Below are 21383 nucleotides of genomic sequence, written 5' to 3' on the forward strand. Positions count from 1 at the left end.
TGTACTACTGCTTTCATTTTCTTCTCTTGTCAGTTCTCCTTACTGCTTCAGCCTTTTCTCTCTGCCATTTTTTAATCCTAATTTAAGCTTCTTCTTTCTCTTATCTGTCTATGCCTTACTTGAGCCATAAATCCCCTAAAAACACACAAGATGATGGTAGCATTCAGAGGACGGGTAGCTAGTACTGAACACTGACATTTTTAATTCTCTGCAATCCCAGAGCCCATTAGCAGTCAATCCGTGAACCATCTTGACAGCTCAAGATACCTCATTCTTGAGGATGAGATATCTGGGCACCCGAATGCAAGTGCATAAAGATCAGAGGTGACCTCGGTCAAGTTCATCAACATAGGACATTTGAAAACTGCCATCATTCTAGAGGATAAACAAACATCATTCTGGCTATGAGGCACATAGAGCATCTATTGAAATATTCATATATGTTTTTAAAGATAACCTTAAAGTATTGACATATATTTTGCTTACCAAAGCTGGTGTCTGCCGGGAAACAGCTCATGGTAGATTTAGAAGCAAGTGGTCCTATTGTTGATATAGTTACTCCACTGATCTGAGAACTGGGCAGATAGTGACCGAGAGGTATTTCGTGGGACAAGGACAGTGACAGCGGTGGTGTTATGTCGTCTGAACATGTTGTCTTTGGGAAAAAATGTACCGAAGATTGCTGTTTTGTTGGGGGAGCTTTAAGTTTGTCGTCTCCTCTGTGTACAAAAATGATTATAACAAACACAATGAGAAAATCAAAATGACTATTAGAAGAAGTATGGACCATCATTATTGGCCAGAATTCTGCTTTACCAAGATCTTATGTGTCTAATACAAGCACAACAACATATTGTATTTTTAGTTCTAGTAATTGAAATAAAATGCTTTAGCATCACTTTATTGCATACTTTCATGTTTTCCTATCTAAAAGTAAAAAAAAATTCCTACTATAGATGATTTTCAAAATGTTTGAAGACAGAAAAAAGAAAATCTAAAAATCACTTTAATGTCATAACCAGAGACTTCACCATTTCCTTCCAGGCTCTATGTATGCATTTTTAACTCAAAGCTGAGATTCTATAAACTATTTATACCTCATTTTTGTCATTTATTAAATCAAAATTCCCCTTTCCATTAACAGTAAAAATACTAGAATTCCTGTTTAACATATCATTGTTTTCTTTATACCTTTTCTTTCAATTCTTGTTCATTGTTGTTTAATTTTTCTATTTCCTAACAATTCTACAGTGAATGACTCCTTTCACATGAACTCGGTGTTGTGTGTGTGTGTGTGTGTGTTACAGAGAAGAAAGACAATTTTCAAGGACTATTATCATAAATGAATTTTATAGTATAAACAAAATTTTTCCTTCTTATTAATATAAAGGCATGTGCTAACTAGACCACAATCATTTGAACAAGACGCTGAAACTACAGGACGATCATTTTCCAACGTAAGCAACCTTCTCTTGATCTGGCTTGTGGAAAGCACAGGATGATGCCACTTTATGAACTACACTGAGACTCTTCCCAGTGACCTTGACCCAATTCTTGTGTGTGTGTGTGTGTGCGCGCGCGCACGCATTTGTGTTTTGAATTGGCAACACAGTCCTGGAATCCAAAACCCTCAGCCTCCACCCACCCCTTTCTGGGGGCCATGTTAGCTATCCACTGCAAGTCAGGAGCTACCTACACTGGATAATCCACGGATCATCACTGGTCTGCTTTTCAGAGCTGTTAGCAAGCTATCTGAGCCAGTCCCTAGCTGTGTGCTGTGTTTTTGGTTTTAAATTTCCATGGGGGAGTGAGGACATGGAGCTTATCTGCAGTCCCACTCTTTGTGTACCAAGAGGTATTCCCTGTCATTTTGTTCTGCAACTTGGAAGCTCCTTCCTCAGAAATCTTCTATCCAGGGAGAGCTGTATTCAAAACCAGCCTGCTCTAAGTGAACCAGCAGAAGACATAGATATGACAGGCCCAGTTTATTAAAAAAATTACATGGCATTGGCTTTGCACGTCACATTATTAGGAGCCTAGTAAGCTTGAGCACTTACCATGCAGCTGTCTCCCCAAGCACTTACGTTAGTCAGGAAGGCTCTAGGTCATGTGCTACACTCTCCACCATCACACAAAGGTGGTGGGAGGGAGACTACAGAGCCAGATTATCAAATTTCAAACATTTCACCTCTGTCCAACCTGAGGCATGACTCTGGCTGGAACAAGCAGGGGAAGTGCTCTCTTTTGAACATTCCTCACATCTGGGTTTCATTACACCCCGGCTATATCTTTTCAGCATGTTCACTTTATAACCTCCCAATTTTTTTTTTCTCCAGTAAAACGATAGCATATTCCAAATAAATCGAATTTCACCAAAGAGTCCCTGCAGCCTTCATAAATGCTGTGATTAGAGAAATCTGGCCCAGCGACACAGGGCGTTCTTGTTTTCATGGCTGAATCAGACTTTTCTAATGGCTGTGCACGTCTGCTGGGCCGAAATACCGCACGGGCAGACTGGGGGATGCAGCCATCATGCGGACCCTCACCTCACCTCCCCATTGTTGGAGGGTGAGAGGCTGTGCTCAATGCTTAGTCAGCTCTCCCTTCAGCATCAGGGATTTTCTCGTGATTTTTGTGTCTTCTATAATAGACGAGCACTAAGCCAGGGACAATTACAAATGCTCAATGCCAGCATTCTCATGTTCCTTTGGAAGCCACTGCACTGGTAACACTGACAACGATCATTTCTCAGAAGATCCCTAAAAACAAATAGAAGAAAACGGACTAGAATTGAACAGCAAATACGGGGAAGCTAGGTCCAAAGTAGTAATAGCATTACATGGTGTTTACAGAACACTACAGTTCATTTTTTTTGGGAAAACCAATGTTAATGCTTTAGTTGATACAATGATTTTCATTAGTAGTCAAAGTAGGCAGTTGTGACTTTTACCTAACATTCTCACAGACATTTCCAAAACCAAAAATGTGAGTAATGGCTTGTTTTGGTGCCCAGGTTGATAAAGTTGTTCTCAAGAAGTTTTCTGTTCCTTTAGAGCATAGACAAGGGCTAAAAGCAGTAACCAAATCATCAGGTGTCAGTTTCATCTTTACACATTGGCAGCTTTTTTTTTTTGTATTCTATATTGTCCATACTCCCATGGAACAAGGGTGTTTCTAATTTTCACTTGTTGATCATTATAGTTAGTGGTGCATTCAGCCTGGGATTATAAATGGAAGCTATGTTATTATAAAAATTAAAGGAAAAAGAACAAAAAGGATGGAAGGAGGGGAGATGGATGGACACAGAGTAGCACACTTTGTTTATGTTCTTAGAAATTGCCCATGAAATACATGAAATCTATTGTCCTTAAATTAATAAAACATTTTTAAAAACAATATCAAAAAAGTTTTCTAACAACTGCTTTAACATGTGAATGGGAACTTTGGAATCTCAACCAGGTCTCATCTGTCAGGGAGAATTTTCATATTGCTCAAGGACTGGAAATGTATCCAACAGTAAGTGGGGGAAATAGTTGTATGCTCTTGTTCATGGTTTCCTAAAAATATACTTGGGGTCTCTTCTCATTCTAACTGGTTCGTAAGCTGTCTCAGCACAAGTCGTGGGCTCCAGCTTCCTCCCTCTAAAACCAGACCCTCATCTCCACTTCTGTGTGCCCTTCTTACTGCTCTGGTTTCTTCATTTCTTGCTTGCTGGCATCACTCTGCAGGGCCTTCGAAGCTTCCTGAATGTCCTGTGTGTCACTCATCTTGGTGAGGAGGGAAGTCTCATTTCCTTCCTAGGAAAATAGATGACATCAAACAATGACATACAGCTGACGTTCAAGGCAGAGTTTTCTTTGACAGTGACCTCACCTGTTAATCCAACTAGCTTCAAGCACCTAGCAGACTGAATGATTTCTTTCCCAACCTGGTGACAGAACTGAAGTTCTCATGTGAATGTGTAGGTAGTGACATAGCCAATACTGACACTGGCTAAGGATATCAGACAAACTGTGGTGAAGGTGTGTAAATTTCACCGGAAGCAGCTCGACACAGGGCAGTAACCCAGCCAAGTGAGCTTTATGACAACAATGTTCATCTCTGGCCCATGCTGCCTCTTAGAACACCATGAGACAGGTCTCCATGGTTACCAAGTTCCAGTCTCTGAACAATTACTATGTTGATGCTGCACCTGCTTTGCGGTTCCCAGACGTTGAATAATGGAACTTGCTTTGGGGAGAGCTCTATCTCTCAACAGACAGACTTGACATCAAAATGTGTGCTATTTGATTTTTGGATTGGTGATGGTCAATGCCAGTGTGTAAATATTGAGGGGATGAGTCCCAGCTGTTTTTTCTCTCTCTTTCCTCTTCTTTCATTCAACAAATGCTTTGAACACATGGCAACAGCTTGGCAGAATGAGTAGAAAATACAAGATTTTAAGGCAAAAAGAAGCCTACTGGTAGAAATAATACAACGACAGAAAACCTAAACTCTTCTCCTAGCTATGTCAGAGACATGATTTCAAAGACATCATTTAACTCAGCTTCTCCTCTGAATAAGAGAGTCATACATATTTCATGAAAATGATGGTAGGAGAATAAAGTTAATATATAAAAGTACATAACTCTACATAGTAATATGATCTGTGAGGATTACTGAGGAAGGAAGTTCATTCAACAAATATTGAATGAACATCTACTATCTACCAGGAATTGAGTAGGTACTATGAACAAACATTTCCTGCTTTAAGGAACATTGTTGAAATATCCTCTAATTTAGACTCAACTATGGCTCCCCTCTTGGAATGATGAGCCATATTTAACCAAGTGAGCCACGGCGCCAGTCAATGATGAGCCATATTTAAGTACAGAGGACAATTAATAAAGTAAATGTTTTAATAACTCAGAAAAAGAAGAATTATATAACTAATAATGCAAGTACAGAAAATTTTAGATTATATTTTTTCCATCTCAGGCATAAAATACAATTCTTATCAGCATGATAAGCCAATCCTGAAAAGTAGCATTGGTAGACTCATACATTAATACTTATATTTACAAAGGAATTTAAAAGGAATTCATCATTCCTCACCACTATCCAGATTTCTGTACCTATACAAGTACGGAAGGTTTCCTAAGTGTTAACCATTGTTTTCTACTTGATTTCCTATATCAGAATCAAGTTATTATCATAACAGAGAACCCATTCATATTTTCCAACATAGTTTGGAGAAATAAAATTTTTGTCAACTGAAAAAAACCCTTCAAAACCTTTAACTCTGTCCTTGTTCCAATATTCATTCTCCCCATAGGATATTTTCCTTATCTCCATTTTCCAAACTGGAGGTATATATACAACAAAAACCAATTTCCTGTTTCAAAGCTGCTCAAACCAACCCAGTGTTTTTCTCACAGGGGATAAAGTGAACTGATAGCAGTCAGGGACTTGGGTGGAGCCCTAGTTGCATTTAGTGGACAGGAGCCAGAGGTGCTAGACTTTCCATAATACAGCAGATAATCCTACTCGGCAAAGAATTTTCCCTTATACCGCATAACTTGCCAGACAGTCACACAGGTGGAAAATAGATTACCATTATCTGAGTCTACAGCCTCGCTCCATATGCCATACAATACAAAACAGCAAGTTTCTCAGAAATTAAGTGTTTACTGTATAAACTGGGGGATGATTATCCATTGATTTGTTGAGACCTTCTCCAAGAATTGCTGATCAGATTGGGAAAATCAAATCAAAGGCAGTACCACTCGGTGGTACACACGTGCTGATCTGATTCACAGGACCTAAGTAGTAACAGTGACAACAACAACAAAATCAATCTGAATCTGATGAATCCCCTAACTTACATATAAGACAGAGAACAGAAGAGCACATCAACTCGTAGATGAAGAGATTCTGTCATTTATGGGCATAACATCCTAGTCCAAGCAAGCTGTACAAAATGCAGAAGACATTGGAAATTTAAGGGTACTGAATATTTAGTGATATTAGGGGATTGTTTTAGTCATGATAGAGTATTACGTATTTTTAAAAAGGATTCCTTATATTTTAGAGATATGCACTGAGAAATTTCTAGATAAAGTGCTATGATGTCTGAATTTGCTTCAAATTAACATAGAGGGAGTAGGCATTTGGCATGATAGTTAAGATGCTTGACTGAGACACTCTTACCCCACACTGAAGTGCCTAACTTTGAGTCCCGACTCTGATTCCTGTTTCCAGCTTCCTGTCAACGCACACACTGGGTGGAAGTGGGGACAGTGCAAATACCTGAGCCTCTGCCACCCACATGGGAGACCTGGATGGAGTCTCTGGCTCCCAGCTTTGGCCTGGACCTGCCTCAACCTTTGTGGCCATCTGGGGAGTTAATCAGCAGATAGGAGCTTTCTCTCTCTCTCTCTCTCTCTCTCTCTCTCTCTCTCTCTCTCTCTCTTCTCTCTCTCTCTCTCTCTGGTTCTATACCTCTCAAGTAAAATGAGAATTGGAAACAAAGTAGAGAGTAGATGAGGATGTAGATGAAAAGGATGGGTCATGACCTGTAATTGTCTCCAGTGGATACTACAAGGAGATTCACTGTGCATCACGTCTAGTTCCCGTTTGCAGGAAATGTTGGAATTCTCCAGAGTGAGCAGGCTAAAAGAGGGAGGATCACTTGGGTCGTGGAGAATGCGGATGCTGACAGTTACATCACCTCGCTGTCTCCAGCTCAGGATGGCCAGCATCAAGTGGGAGCTGATGGGGAAAGCAGACACACAGCTCTGCGGGGCAACACTTCACACAGACACTCTGACCTCGGCTCCCAAGGGTGGGGATTTCCCAGTGTCCCAAGCGACGAAGTGGAAATTCAAGGGATGGGAGCTCCTCCAAGACTATATTGCCGGAAAATGGCAGAGCCAGGACTTGGGGTCATGCATTTGTTATGAAGACCCCTGCACTCTACCCCCTGTTTTTGTTTTAATTCCTGTCCGAGGTCTTCCTTACTCTTCCTGGGCAATTGTCTGAATGTGCATCCAGCGCTGTGCCAGCTTTCTCCCATCCTCTTTCCCTGCTCCCGTCTCCCATCGCTCTGTCCTCCATCGGAGCTTCCTTGTCCTGTGTCAGTTCTCTCCTGCCCAACCCCTATGGAAAAAATATCCAAGTTCTGCACAGGGAATTGAAGCCCCACAGAGTAGATACAGGAGGAAAATAGCGCCATGAAAACTGAATCAGAATCTCATGCTGTGAACTTTTTACCCTGGTTACAGAAAAAAAAAAAATTACAAGTGGCAAAATTCCATGTTCTGCAATCTAAAAACCAGGCAAAAATTTAAATATACACAATTTTGAAAGAGTTGAAAAACACAAAGAACTGGCCTTATACACTCTAGTTCTTGTCTCCACATATGGAGAACATTTGCACAGCAGGGGATTTTATGAAATTGCTAATATAAATAATATGTCTTGCGTGAATGAAGGCTGTATATATAAAGAGAATTTTAGTCCCCCCTCAGGCCATGAGTAATGTACCGTTGAGGAGTACAATGTAAAACATTATGACATGTTGCATTATCTAAGACTCAAAGAGGCTGAAGTGCGATGCAGCAATATGATTTCATAGCCCCATCTACCCAAAGATAGCAGCAATTCTCACGATAAAGCATCGTGTGAGCCTAAAAACATCCTGGGTCAATTCATTTCTTTCACGCAAATCAAAATGCAAACAACACAACCTCAACCTTAGGGACTACTATTTTCCCTTGAACACAGGGTCACGTTAAGGTCCTACTGGAGGTGTCTAAGGAGAGGAGAAAGGATCATTTGCAGGGAGGCTCAAGTCTCAGACAGTTTGTGCAAATAATCTCTACGGGTGTTACCAGATGTTACAAAATTGCATTACAAAACACCGCTGGGAGCTTAGATGACCATTTGTTGCATGTCCAACACCGGTTTGAATCCTCAGACACTCATATCCCACCCAGCAGTGGTTCATACATCTCTGGAACCACACAGTTACTGGACTCATAGCTTGCATGTATTTTAGGTGTAGCCCTTTTTCATGAATTTTCTCTGTTCATGAGCTTTAGAAGAATATAATACTTACTTTCCTAAGAGAGGGAGCCTCAAACTTATTCGGGGGACAGAGAGAACATTTGCTTTTATTTGTGGACCACTATGCCCTTTGTAGATTTTAAAAAGCATAAATCAATATATTTTCATTTCACCTAGGCAATATTTTTATATACTTTACCAGCAAAAAGAAATCTACATTTGTTATTAGCACACCATATAAACTCATAACCACCAGCCTGCAGATCTTAAAACAAAATAAAACTCCCAAAGATCTGTTAAACCAAGAGCAAATGATTGGTTTTGTGTTTTCCTATGTTTATGAATTTGCAATTTCATTTTCTGCTGTCATCTGCTGGCAACTTGTAGAAGAAAAGCTGTATCTGGACCAAAGACTTATAAAAAATGACTGGAGAAAAACTGGAATCGAGAAAACTCCATCCACTAACTTTTCTCTCTGCTAACCGAATAACGCAGTCATTATTTAGTATCACAGCTGAATGCTGCCTCTGGAGAGCATGGAACTCTAGCATCCCACAGGGACACTGGCTAAAACACATACAAAATTTAAATCTATGTGAGAAGCACCAGATTAAAGGATAAGAAAGTCATTAGTAGCCTGAACTTGAGCCCTGACAATGGCTTCCAGTACAAAAGTAGGGCTACACAGAACCCAACCAAGACAAGCGGGGAACCCCACTAAGGCAAGGAGCAGCCTCGATCCCATCTCCTCTTCCTTCCTGGTCACCACACGTATAACAAATTCCATCAGTTGTAGCTACCGTCAGCTTCCTTCATCACTGGCGAGAGCAGTAGGCACTGAAGATGGGTACAGTTCACTAAAGGTAGATTCCTCATCCTTGAGAAATCCCATGCTTCTCTACTAAATGAAGCTATCTTAATATTAGCAATTTTTTTAAAATTTTATTTCATATATTTTTTTTTTGACAGGCAGAGTTAGACAGTGAGAGAAAGAGATAGAAAGAAAAGTCTTCCTTTTCCATTGGTTCACCCCCCAAATGGCCACTACGGCCAGCGCGCTGCGCCGATCCGAAGCCAGCAGCAATTTGAAGCATAAACAACGTGGAGTTGGTAAACAGAAAGTTTTTCCCCTACGTGCATGTGATGAAACAGAAGAAATGGGGAGGCTTTGAGGCTACAAAGGACCTTGAGCTGTGAGCCATTGTCTTTAAGTGAAGGGTATCTCTAACCTTCCCAGGAAAGAGACCACCAGGGCCAATAACACAGCGTCTGAAATTATGTGGGGTTGCTTATTTGAGACTATGAATGTGAGAAACAGGAAGGAAATCAGACATCTGAGATGCAATGAGAAAATCCAGGCAAGTTTAGGATTCTGGGCTCTCCCAAAGACCTCAGGCTGGGCACGGATTAGACTGAAAAAGAGAGACAAGCTAGACAGCTCCATTTGCTTCAAGCTCTCTCCACCCTTAGCCTTGATTTTGCTCTGTATTTGTTTCTCTGTTTGTCTTCTGAGAAAGTGATTTTATAATTCCAAGTCAGCCATACTCGATGGTGGATGGATTGTATTATGACTGCTATTATTAGCTATTATATATCAGGTTTCCTATTTGTGTTCAGTGTTCTATGTATATTATCTCATTTTATGGAGTGCCGTGTTCCATGCAATCACAAATGAGGAAAACTTAGGGTACAGAGGTCAGGTCATTGCCTAGAGCTTCAGAACCATGGAGACCCAGGGTGGGGTTCAGTTCTGACTGCAGACATTGCATCCTCAGCCATCCTGTTCCATCATTGCCTGCAACACGAGGAGCACCAGCACGGACAAGGCCATGGATAACACCGGCAACACACACACATGTGTCAGCCGTGCTCCTCGCTCTGCTGCAATTTGTCCTTTAGATGGGACATCACTATCTGTGAATCCAAAATACAGACATGATGTATGACAGAATATGATATAATCACAGCAATGGCTTTGTGAAGCCCTTAGATGAACTTGGGGAAGCAACTGCTTGTGTTACTGTGGTCAGGAGAGACTTCTCCAAAGAGGTGACACGAGGGTGGGCCTCAGTACTCAAAAGGCAGAGCACAGAATTTTAAGGCAATTGTTAATGAAGTTCTTCACACAAGCATTCACTCAATAACTACACTCAGGAAGTGTGTGAAGTGGCTTGCCAGTGCTCTTGTGCATCTCTATGCAACTAAATGCATAGGCATAAAGCACAAGCTATATGGCCCAGGCACACTGATTGGCTGGGACAGAGAGCCCATGTGGACAGGCAGTGCCAAGCAGAGCCTGGGAGAAAGGGAAGACCAGATTGTGGAGAGCCAAGGAGTGGGATGGATCATCAGTATGTGTTAAATGGCCATCTGTGTGTTCCTAATGGGTCGATAGTAAGATACATTACAGGATACTGAAAGAAACTCTGGTTAGCTCACTCCGTTCTCTTGGTTGGTAGCTCTACAAGTAATCTCTTTCAAAGTATCTCTAGGACATTAAAAGTAAGAGCACTGATTTGTATATTATAAGGAAAGTATTAGCTCAATTGAAGTAAAATTCCTCGTGCAATTTGTATTATATTGGGATAAGATGAGTTAAATGCTGAGCAAAAATAACAAATTATGTGTTAAAAGTATATCCAGGTGTGGGGAAAAAGGGACACTAACCCACTGTTGGTGGGAATGCAAACTGGTTAAGCCACTATGGAAGTCAGTCTGGAGATTCCTCAGAAACCTGAATAGAACCCTACCATACAACCCAGCCATCCCACTCCTTGGAATTTACCCAAAGGAAATTAAACTGGCCGACAAAAAAGCGGTCTGCACCTTAATGTTTATTGCAGCTCAATTCACAATAGACCTGGAATCAACCTAAATGCCCATCAACAATAGACTGGATAAAGAAATTAGGGGATATGTACTCTATAGAATACTATACAGCAGTAAAAAACAGTGAAATCTGGTCATTTGCAACAAAATGGAGGAATCTGGAAAACATTATGCTGAGTGAAATAAGCCAGTCCCAAAGGGACAAATATCATATGTTCTCCCTGATCGGTGACAACTAACCGAGCGCCTAAAAGGAAGCCTGTAGAAGTGAAATGGACACTATGAGAAATGGTGACTTGATCAGCTCTTGCCCTGACTGTTGATGAACAACTTGATACATTATCCCTCTTAGTATTTTTTTGTCTGTTCTACTTAATACTATTGGTTTAATTTTGTAATTAATACACAGTTATTCTGAAGTGTTGAAACTTAACTGAAAAGTGATCCCTGTTAAATATAAGAGTGGGAATAAGAGAGGGAAGGGATGTACAATTTGGGACATGCTCAATCAGACATGCTCCAAATGGTAGAGTTAGAAACATACCAGAGGATTCCAATTCAATCCCATCAAGGTGGCATGTACCAATGCCATCTCACTAGTCCAAGTGATCAATTTCAGTTCACAATTGATATAATGATAGGACTAAGAATCAAAGGGATCATATAAACAAGACTAGTGTCTGAAAATACTAACCGATAGAACAAAAAAGGGAGAGAACGATCCATCATGGGAAGCGGGATACACAGCAGACTCATAGAATGGCAGATGTCCTAAACAGCACTCTGGCCTCAGAATCAGCCCTTAAGGCATTTGGATCTGGCTGAAGAGCCCATGAGAGTATTGTAGGCATGGAAAGCCAAGACACTCTGGGGAAAAAAAAAAAAAACCTAAATTAAACATCTCCACGAGTGAGATCCCAGTGGAAAGAACGGGTCATCAAAGAAGGAGGTACCTTTCTCTGAAGGGAGGAGAGAACTTCCACTTTGACTATGACCTTGTCTAAATATGATCAGAGTCGGTGAACTCAAAAGGCTTCCATAGCCTTGGCAACTCATGACTGGAGCCTAGGGAAATTACTGATGCCATAAACAAGAGTATCAAATTGTTAAGTCAACAACAGGAGTCACTGTGCACTTACTCCTCATGTAGGATCTCTGTCCTTAATGTGCTGTACATTGTGATTTAACGCTATAACTGGTACTCAAACAGTATTTTTCACTTTGTGTTTCTATGTGGGTGCAAACTGTTGAAATCTTTACTTAATATATACTAAACTGATCTTCTGTATATAAGAGAATTGAAAATGAATCTTGATGTGAATGGAAGGGGAGGGTTGCAGGTGGGAGGGAAGTTATGGGGGGGAAAGCCATTGTAATCCATAAGCTGTACTTTGGAAATTTATATTCATTAAATAAAAGTTAAAAAAACAGTATATCCAGGGACAACATTACGGGTGTGTGACCTGTTTGATTATATAGCCCCTATTCTTTTTTTTTTTTAAAGCTTTTATTTAATGAATGCAATTTTCATAGGTATAACTTTAGGAATATAGTGTTTTTTTCCACCATCCCCACTCCTGTCCTACCTCCTACTGTCTCTCCCATCCCATTCTTCATTGAGATTCATTTTTTAATTAACTTTACATACAGAAGACCAACTCTATAATAAATAAAGATTTCAACAGTTTGGACACACACACACACAACACAAAAAGTACTGCTTGAGAACAAGTTTTGCAGTTAATTCTCATAGTACAACTCATTAAGGACAGAGGTCCTACACGGGGAGTAAGTGCACAGAGACTTCTGTTGTTAATTTAACAATTAACACTCTAATTTATGACGTCAGTGATCACCCGAGGCTCTTGCCATGAGCTGCCAGGGCTATGGAAGCCTTTTGTGACCACAAACTCTGCCAGTATTTAGACAAGTCCATCAGCAAAGTGGAAGTTCTTTCCTTTCTTCAGAGAAAAGAACACCCTCCTTCATGGCTCCTTCTTTTCACTGGGGTCTCACTCACAGAGATCCTTCATGATGTAGGATATTTTTTGCCACAGTGTCTTCACTTTCCGTGCCTGAATTGCTCTCATGTGCTTTTCAGCCACATCCAAATGCCTTAAGGGCTGATTCTGAGGTCAGAGTGCTACTTAAACAGGCCCCATTCTTGATTTAATGCTCAGCTCTCATTGCTTAAAATTGTTAGTTCATTAACAAGGAACTTCACAAATTATGTAACTAATCCTGGTAGGCAGATTTTAAATCTGGCTCTTAGATAAGAGACAAATGATCATGGCAGGCACTGTGGCACAGTAGGTTAAGCCACTGCTTCTGATGCCCCCAGCCCATATTAGAGTTCAGGTTTGAGTCCTAGCTACTCTACTTCTGATCCAGTTTGCTGCTCATACATGTGGGAAGGCAGTGGATGCTGACGCAAGTACTTGGGCCCCTGCCACCCACATGGGAGACCTAGATGGAAATCCAGGACCCTGGCTTTGGCCTGGCTCTGCCTAGCTGTTGCAGTCATTTAGGGGAGTAGACCAGTAGATGGGAGATATTCATTCTCTCTCTATTTCTCTTCCTCTCTTCCTCTCTTTCTCTCTCTCTCTCTGCCTCTCCATCTCATTCTCTTACTCTCAAATAAAGAAAGAAATAATTTTTAAAAATTATCTCAGCAAATGGAAATTAAAAATTACTTATTTAGGAAATACTAAGGTGACACTTCTGAAGAATAAAAGACTTGAAAGATTTGTGACCTTGCATTTATGTGAAGTGATTTTTAGCTCAGTCACTGAGGGAATTTCTACAATGTTAGGAAAGATAGTGGTAGCCTGAATGGAGGCAGAGCGCCCCTGGGCTTGTGAGCTAGCCCAAGTGCAAACCTGGAGAGCAGATCATGCTTCTCCACTCATTTTTTTGGAAGAATTTATATAAACTAACTTCCCCAGACCTCAACATCCTCTACTGCCACATGGGGACAGAAAGAGCATTGGTGCTGTAATATGGAAGAAGCCAGATAACCAGGTAACCGGCTACCCCCAAAGTCCACTTATTATTCAAATCACCCATTTCATTCACCTTTATGCTTAAAAAAGTTTCTCTTTCTATTACATTTAGAACGCTGTGACTTAATTTTATTAAGTGAAAAACTTAGAATGGTATCTCTTTATCACTGTCTTTAAATGAGATGGTACACCGGATTCTGTCCCGGTTGCCCCTCTTCCAGGCCAGCTCTCTGCTAAGGCCCGGGAAGGCAGTGGAGGATGGCCCAAGTCCTTGGGCCCTGCACCCGCATGGGAGACCAGGAGAAGCACCTGGCTCCTGGCTTCGGATCAGCACAATGCGCCGGCCGCAGTGGCCATTGGAGGGTGAACCAACGGCAAAAAGGAAGACCTTTCTCTCTGTCTCTCTCTCTCACTGTCCACTCTGTCAAAAAGAAAAAAAATAAAAATAAAAATAAATGTCACTCTCAGAGTCTAAGTATAAATTAAAACCCTGTTGGACAAAGTTTTTGTACACAAAAATCCCCTCATTTCCCGGCATCACTAATCGCATGAAGTCCACACAATGATGATACCAATCAACAAACAATTCACCTTTTTCCCTTATCTTCAACTATTACATCTTCATAACTCTGAAATCCCTAGCTGATACTTTCTTCCAAGCATCAGTCCAGTTATTACAATTGCCTCTTGCAGGTCTCAGATGTTTTTTCCAACCCTGCTCAGCAGTCTCCAATTATTAGGGATCTCTCTAAAGAAAACAGAGCCCAGACCAGCCCTGGAAGCCATGAGAACGCAGGCTGGCACGAGATATCTGCTACCACTCCTGTGATCCAGTACAGGTGAGCAATGATGTTCTGTCATTTTTCGCCCTCTCCAGGCTGGAGGTCTGAGTGCTTTGGACTGAACGGAGCCCTAAGTTGGCTGGCAGCCAAACAGCTCACTGAACGACTAGCAAGAGAGACACCCGGGTGCTGCGGAGCCCAAGTCTGTGATGCCTGTTTTCCTGCTGGTTTCCTAGGGGTAGAACTGGGGAGAATCCTTGTTAAAGGGCAGGGCTGTTCTCCAAGAAACGAGCAACCAGTGGGCAAAGAGCTAGCACAACTAGCATCATTGCTTGCATCAGTCATGTTCCTCGTCCCTTCAGTTTGCTGTCAGCTTCTCTCCTGGGGCCATGAAAGGTGTTCCCTGGTGACCGTTCATCTTCACTCTCACCCGAGTTGCCATAGTCTTCTGCTAGTGGAATCACCTTTGGTGCATCATGGTACCTGCCTGAACTAGGCTTCACTTTGCCCTACCCTGGTCTGCGTAGACGCAGACTATTTATCCCTCCAAGGAGGATGTATCTGTGATGTTCAGAACAGTTAGAAAACCTCATACTTTTGATGACACCTTGGATCCTTCTGCCATACCCTCTCTCTCCTAGTACAGCAACTGTTGGGACATTTATCACGAAGCACCTTAGAGCAGAACCCCTTTGTTGATTTCTTCTCCCGTCTCTTCACTTTCTCCCAGATACCCAACCCCCAAATCACTTTCTCTGCCAAATTTTTCTCCTTTCTTATGTAAAATAAACTCTTTGCCATTTTATTTTATTCTATCCCCACAACTCCTTCTCAATTTCCTAGCTCAAATAAAAGATTTCATTGTAGCTCCTTGGCTATGTGCCTTGACCCATGTGAGCTCTAAACAAATTAATTCAGGTCATAACTCTGTACCCTTCCTATCCCAATTCTTGCTTTGTTCTGGCTGTTCCCCTGGAGAGGGACACCTTTCCCCATCGTGTTTCTGCCTCTAACAATCTATTCATCCCTCAAGTTTCCTCTTCTGCAAGATGGAGTGAATGCCTATTTTATAGACGATGAGATGACAATGCAAGTAAAGCCTTTAAAATGGCTGCTGCTATTTTTATTTTTAATATCATGACCACCCATTTCTTCCAGAGTGTTTTCTGATTCTCTCCAAACTAGACAGGATTCCTTCCTTTCCTGCATACCCCCGTGCTCCATTGCACTGGCACCCCTCATCACCTCTTTCTTTCATCATGGTCATTCCTTAGCATGCCTTTTCTAATTCTCTTAGATGCTAAGCTCCCTGAGGTCAGGAACCATTTTTCACTCTGTACCATTGTTCTTTCTCCAGTGGCTACAATAAACACTATTTACAGCAATTTGCAAAAGGAAGGAACAAAAGCTCCACACTGCTAATTACAGCTCTATTTCAATCTCCACTCACACATTACATCTTGATGGAATTACAAATTACCAAATCCCATTAAACCTACAAATTACATAGCGAATGATTCCTTGCGAGGGTGATTACCTGCTCCTTCTGAGAGGAGGGGACAGGCTCTACAAGACAGGTGGTGCTGGTGAACTCTCTCAATTGTCCTGCTGAATTTCAGCCATCCTTTCCGTTATAATGTGTATCATTATATTATCAACTACCAAGAACAAAAGGTCAAAAGAGAGAATCTAATAAAAGCTGGGACCCTCCCCTCCCACACAGGGGGCAGCTGGCAACTTGGATTTCTCAACCTCTGCAGTGGGAGGAGGAAGTGAAATTTCTCTCCTGAGATTCTGAATGTCCAGCTGTTCTTCACACATGTTTGAGAGCTGCACACACACCATCCGAACAACAAATCAACCTCAGGAGGAGAACTGAACTAAAAGTGGGCTCAGGGTGGTAGTGGCCCTGAGTAGCTTAGAAACAAATGTTCCAAATACTAAATTAAATCTAGAACATCAACACCGTAAGATGGTACAATGCACCCCGATTTCAGAAGTGTTAAAACATGAAAAAAAGTCCCCTTAGAATCAATGCAGCAAGTTGTTTCCATTAGGGTCAGAGATAATCTGCAAATAACGCAATGGGGAAGATGAAAATAAATACAAACCTCTGTTTCTTTGATGCTTTGCCCAGCACCAATTGCCTCTCTTCTAGCGATCAGTTAGGAAGGAACCCCTGAGATCAGAAAATAGATGCTGGATGGATGGGGCATCTCAGGGCACCATGCTGGTCTCACTGTCCTGTCCTGTTAAGCTCACAGTAGGAGAGTATGTAGACTTTGGAGGACACGCTGAAAATCAGTTTCTTGATTCCCAGTGCACTGACTCCTTCTGCCAACCTACACCTTGACTTCACCCCCAGAGAGCCTTGCCTTCTTTCCTTGGTCACCTGCCTTCTTGTCCACCTGCTTTGTTACCCTCCTTCCCTGAAAATCACTAAGTATGGCAAGAAGCAGCTATTCAGACAATCAGACATTCCACATGATGTGCTCACGTGATCACGGACACACACACACACACACACACAACCTACCTGGGAAGATGGGCCAATGAATTTTACATTAATGTGAATAACAATGTGGTGTTGCTCTTGATGGGGGTTGAAGTGATGGCGAACAGGAGGAGGAGGAGAGGCGTTCCAGGTGCATGCAAAGGCCAGGTTGTGGGCACAGCCCTGCAGTGATGGCCTCTGGGCCAGAAGACAGTTTGAGGGCTTTGGGTTTTAAGGCAAGGAAAACAGGCACCCGGAGGTGAGAAGGGGACCAAAAACAAATGACTCAACTCTCTAGTTTTTTTTCCTCCTGGGATCCTGGTGGGACAGGCAATTGAATAAAGATAGATTGTGTTTTCAATGTGAATGAGATGCTGGTCACACAATGCGTGTCACAAGGCATGTGAATCTCCTCAATGGAAAAGCATCTACATAAGAGAGTTCCGCCATTCATTAAACTGAATATTGACTGCCACTAGTGTAGACCAGTGGGAATCCTCCTTCAGACTATGAACCAGTACTTGGCAATGGCGATTTCCCCCAGGTGCCACTGGCCAAGTCAACCCTGGAGCTTTCTGTGACTCTGTTGCTATCTTAATAGCGTGACTCTTAGAATCCACTAAAGTAAAATAATACAAACTGTCTTCAAAGACCTTAGATATATATGTAAATCAAAAGGCAACCTAGGGCTAACCTTAGCCTTATCGGCACAATGAAATCCAAGTAAACTGAATTGGGTTTCTGAAGACACTTTGGTATTTATAAACTATGATAAATCTACAGGTTGTCTCAAATCATAACACTAAATCCAACTGAGACAACGCAGGAAGATCTGGTTGGCATCTCCATTCTGTTATTCGGATAAATGAAAACACAGAGAGGAAAGATAGCATGAAGCTCAAAGTGCTAACCTAATAAATGTTATTTTTGAACTAACATCCTAAGGGAAGAATAATTATACATTCTAGTTTCTAAGCGTTTCCTCCTTTGGCTGTGAGTTGTCTATCTATCTATCTAGCATCAGATGATCTAATTTAATAGAGTGGAGACTGAGTCACCTGTAGTATGTCCACCAGCCGGTTCGACTTCTCCCTGTGGGTGTCCTGCATGACTCACTGTTCTCAAAACCAAGCTCATTTTCTTACTCACTTTCTAAGTACACTGGAGATATTATCTCAATATGCCAGTACTAACGATCAACCAGCTTGCCCAAGCCAAGAGCTCCTTCCCCACCTCTCAGTCTACCCAGCCACATACAAAATACCAAATGGCAAAATGTCTCTCGCATCCACCCTCTTCTGTTTGTAACAATACCAGCACAGGCCCCCATCACATCTCTCCTGACAATCAGAAGAGCCTGACTGGTTTTCTCTCACACTCCATTCTCTGAAGTAATAACAATATTATCTCAAGCATAAATGAAATCCTCAGGGTCCTTTGGTGCTTTAGAAAAGTGAGCAAAACTCCTTAGCTTAACAGGGACTCATGACAATCTGGTCTACATGAATTTCATGATTTCCAGCCATTTCTCTCAGGGCGTTTTATAATCTAACCACACCAGGCAAATAGACATTCCCCAGTGCTGTTCCGCCTTTGTTGAACTTAATTCTTTCCTCTGCCTAAAATGCTGGTCCTCTTCTGTCCAGTGGGAAACCCCCGCCCACCCATCAAGGTTCCCATCGTACGCCATTTCCATTGTGCAGCTTTTCATGTTCACTTCTGTCCTCCCCCTCTAGCCCCTCGGCTTGGTGTCCCTCAGTGTCTCTACCTAGGACTGACCACATTATCATCTCAAGCAGCTTGCACTTCAGCCATATGAGTTGGGCAAGGGTACTTCAAAGGTTTATATAAATTTGGAATTAGAAGATAAATTTATTTTAGTGCAAAAATTGAAAACCATGCCTTTTTTTCAGAATATGCATTTCTGTGAAATTTTTTAGAGATTACACATACACACAATTATAACATTTCTGCACCAAAGTAAACTTTGGATTCCTTGTCTCCACAAAGACAAAGATGTACCGCTCTTTACAGCCATTACCTCCACTGACGCTTTTTCAGAACCGTTATTAAGTACATTGAAGAGTATTCCTGGCTATACGCGTGATTTCAGGACTGTCTCCACCACTTTGCTGTGAGATCAAGGGCAAGATCTGTGTGTCTTATTCTTCTTCCTACCCTAGGGACCAGCATTCTGTCTATGTGTAGGTGTGCCCCTTGTATGTTTGATGAAATGACAAGAATATAACTCTGTGCAGTTCTTTACAACAGCATTACTTCTATTTAACTAAGTACTTTTAAAAAATTTGCCTGATCTGTACCAAAATTATCATCAATCTATTTGATGCTCAAAGCTACATAATGGATTTGATAAGTTCAGGGGCCCAATATAACAGGTGATTTGGGTAATCTCATGACTTTTCCTTCTTTGAAACTGGGCGAACAAACTCTGTGCTTAGGAATCAGATGAACTTGAAACTAAATTGGGAGATAAGGAAATTATGGTATATATAGACTATGGAATAAAACTCAGCTGTACCAAAGAATGGAATCTTGTTGTTTGCAACAAAATGGATGCCACCGGAAACCATTGTACTTAGTGAAATAAGCCAGTTCCCAAAAGAGAAATACCATATGTTTTCCCTGATGTGTAGTAACTAATAAGTACCAAAAACATAATGTAGAAGAGTTAAATTGACATTTTGATCTTTGATGACTGTTACAGCCCTTGTGTCTACTGTTGAGGAACAACGTGTTTTTCTTCTTATCATATGTTGAACTCTTTACTTAGTGCAGGTTTAATCTTATGAGTATAAAGTAAACTGAAAGTAGATTATTGTAAAAATTAAGAGTGGGATTATGAGAGGGAGGAGGTAGAAGGATGGGAGTGGGGGTGGAGGAAGGGTAGGGAGGGAACCATCACCATGTTCCTAAATATGTATACATGAAATACATGGAATTTGTATAACTTAAACCAAATTTAAAAAAAAAATTAAAAAGAAATCAAATTGGGAGCATTCCCTTAAAATTATGTGACTTTGGATAAGCGATTTAACTTCTCTGAGATGGAGTTCTCCTTCTTCCAAAAGGGGAAACGGACACCCCCTTACAGGGCTGGATGAGATCCAGGTGAGAGCACCAGTCTGCAGATCAGGAATATAGGGCTGCACCCACGAACAGTAAACACCCGCCTCCCCAGAATAAGTTAGGTTGTAAATATGCCTTCTATTTGGAACCGCCACCTCTTCAATCAGACCGAGACTAGAAAAAGGCAGAGGAGGTGCATGTCCACTGGCAACATCCTGTAGAAGCTCACGGAAGCCATCACGATGCGGTACAGACCTATTAACTCTGAGTCAGCTCTGACCGTGCTGCGGAGAGAGGAGTGCACGCGCTGTGTTATGCACCCGGGATGAATGAAAGGCCCCAGGCAGCGTTTTCTTTGTCAAAACAGGAGCTACTGTTGCTTTATGTCTGTAGCAACTGATTTTAAACCATCTGGATCCATTTTCAACCGAGGCATCTCTTCTGCTGATGAAATATGAAGAAAAACGAGGTAATGCAGGTGGCAGGTCAGCTGTCAAGACTGCTAACACGATCCACATTGTGTTATTTCTCTGATCCCCTGAACCTATGAGGACTTGGAAAAGTGATTCTGAGACAAACAGGAGTTGAGTACCTCTAAATAATACGATTTACTAACAAAGCCAAGAAGACAAAAAGTGTTGCAAATATATTACTCATTTGATTAAACTCTAGGAATCCAATCTAATGTAGAAAATTGGTAACTGGGAATAATTAATATTACAAAGGATTAAATCTAAGTTAGAAAGCAAATTTGCATTTATTTACGCCCGGCTCCCTGTATTCCTGCAATTGTACTTCACCCTTATTCAGGTGAGGAGATAATAGCCTGGTACTACAAGGCCCACAGCCAACAAGTATGGAATGTCTCCTTTCTGTAGAAGAGGAAGATTATATGGAAACTTCCTATGGATTTTCAAGATCTAATGAGGATGCTAGAGTGTCCAAAAGGATAATTCCATGTACAGCTTGGTGTAGCTTCTTCTGTTCACTTTCAAGTTCCATCTGTTACACGTTTTTCATGGCCCTGAATGGCCCACTCTATATACATGGGTCAACATAGGGTGTTCAACATGACCTGTGAAGTTTACTTCCAATCTTACCATTCCGTGATTGAACAGCTCAATCACCTGTCATGTTCATACC

General features: G+C 41.4%; 1 protein-coding gene across 1 annotated transcript in view; it reads right to left on the minus strand.

The window, feature by feature from the left end:
* Nucleotides 1-21383, minus strand: part of LMNTD1 (lamin tail domain containing 1) — a 91125-nt gene that overhangs the window by 53093 nt on the left and 16649 nt on the right. The window contains exons 4-5 of the mRNA XM_062195233.1: nt 3685-3797; nt 472-719 (exon numbers count right to left, since the gene is read on the minus strand). Coding sequence (XP_062051217.1) covers nt 472-719; nt 3685-3797 — 361 coding nt within the window. The remainder of the gene's footprint in view (nt 1-471; nt 720-3684; nt 3798-21383) is intronic.

This window comes from Lepus europaeus, chromosome 6 (genome assembly GCF_033115175.1).
Source record: "Lepus europaeus isolate LE1 chromosome 6, mLepTim1.pri, whole genome shotgun sequence".
In the NCBI taxonomy this organism is placed as follows: domain Eukaryota; kingdom Metazoa; phylum Chordata; class Mammalia; order Lagomorpha; family Leporidae; genus Lepus; species Lepus europaeus.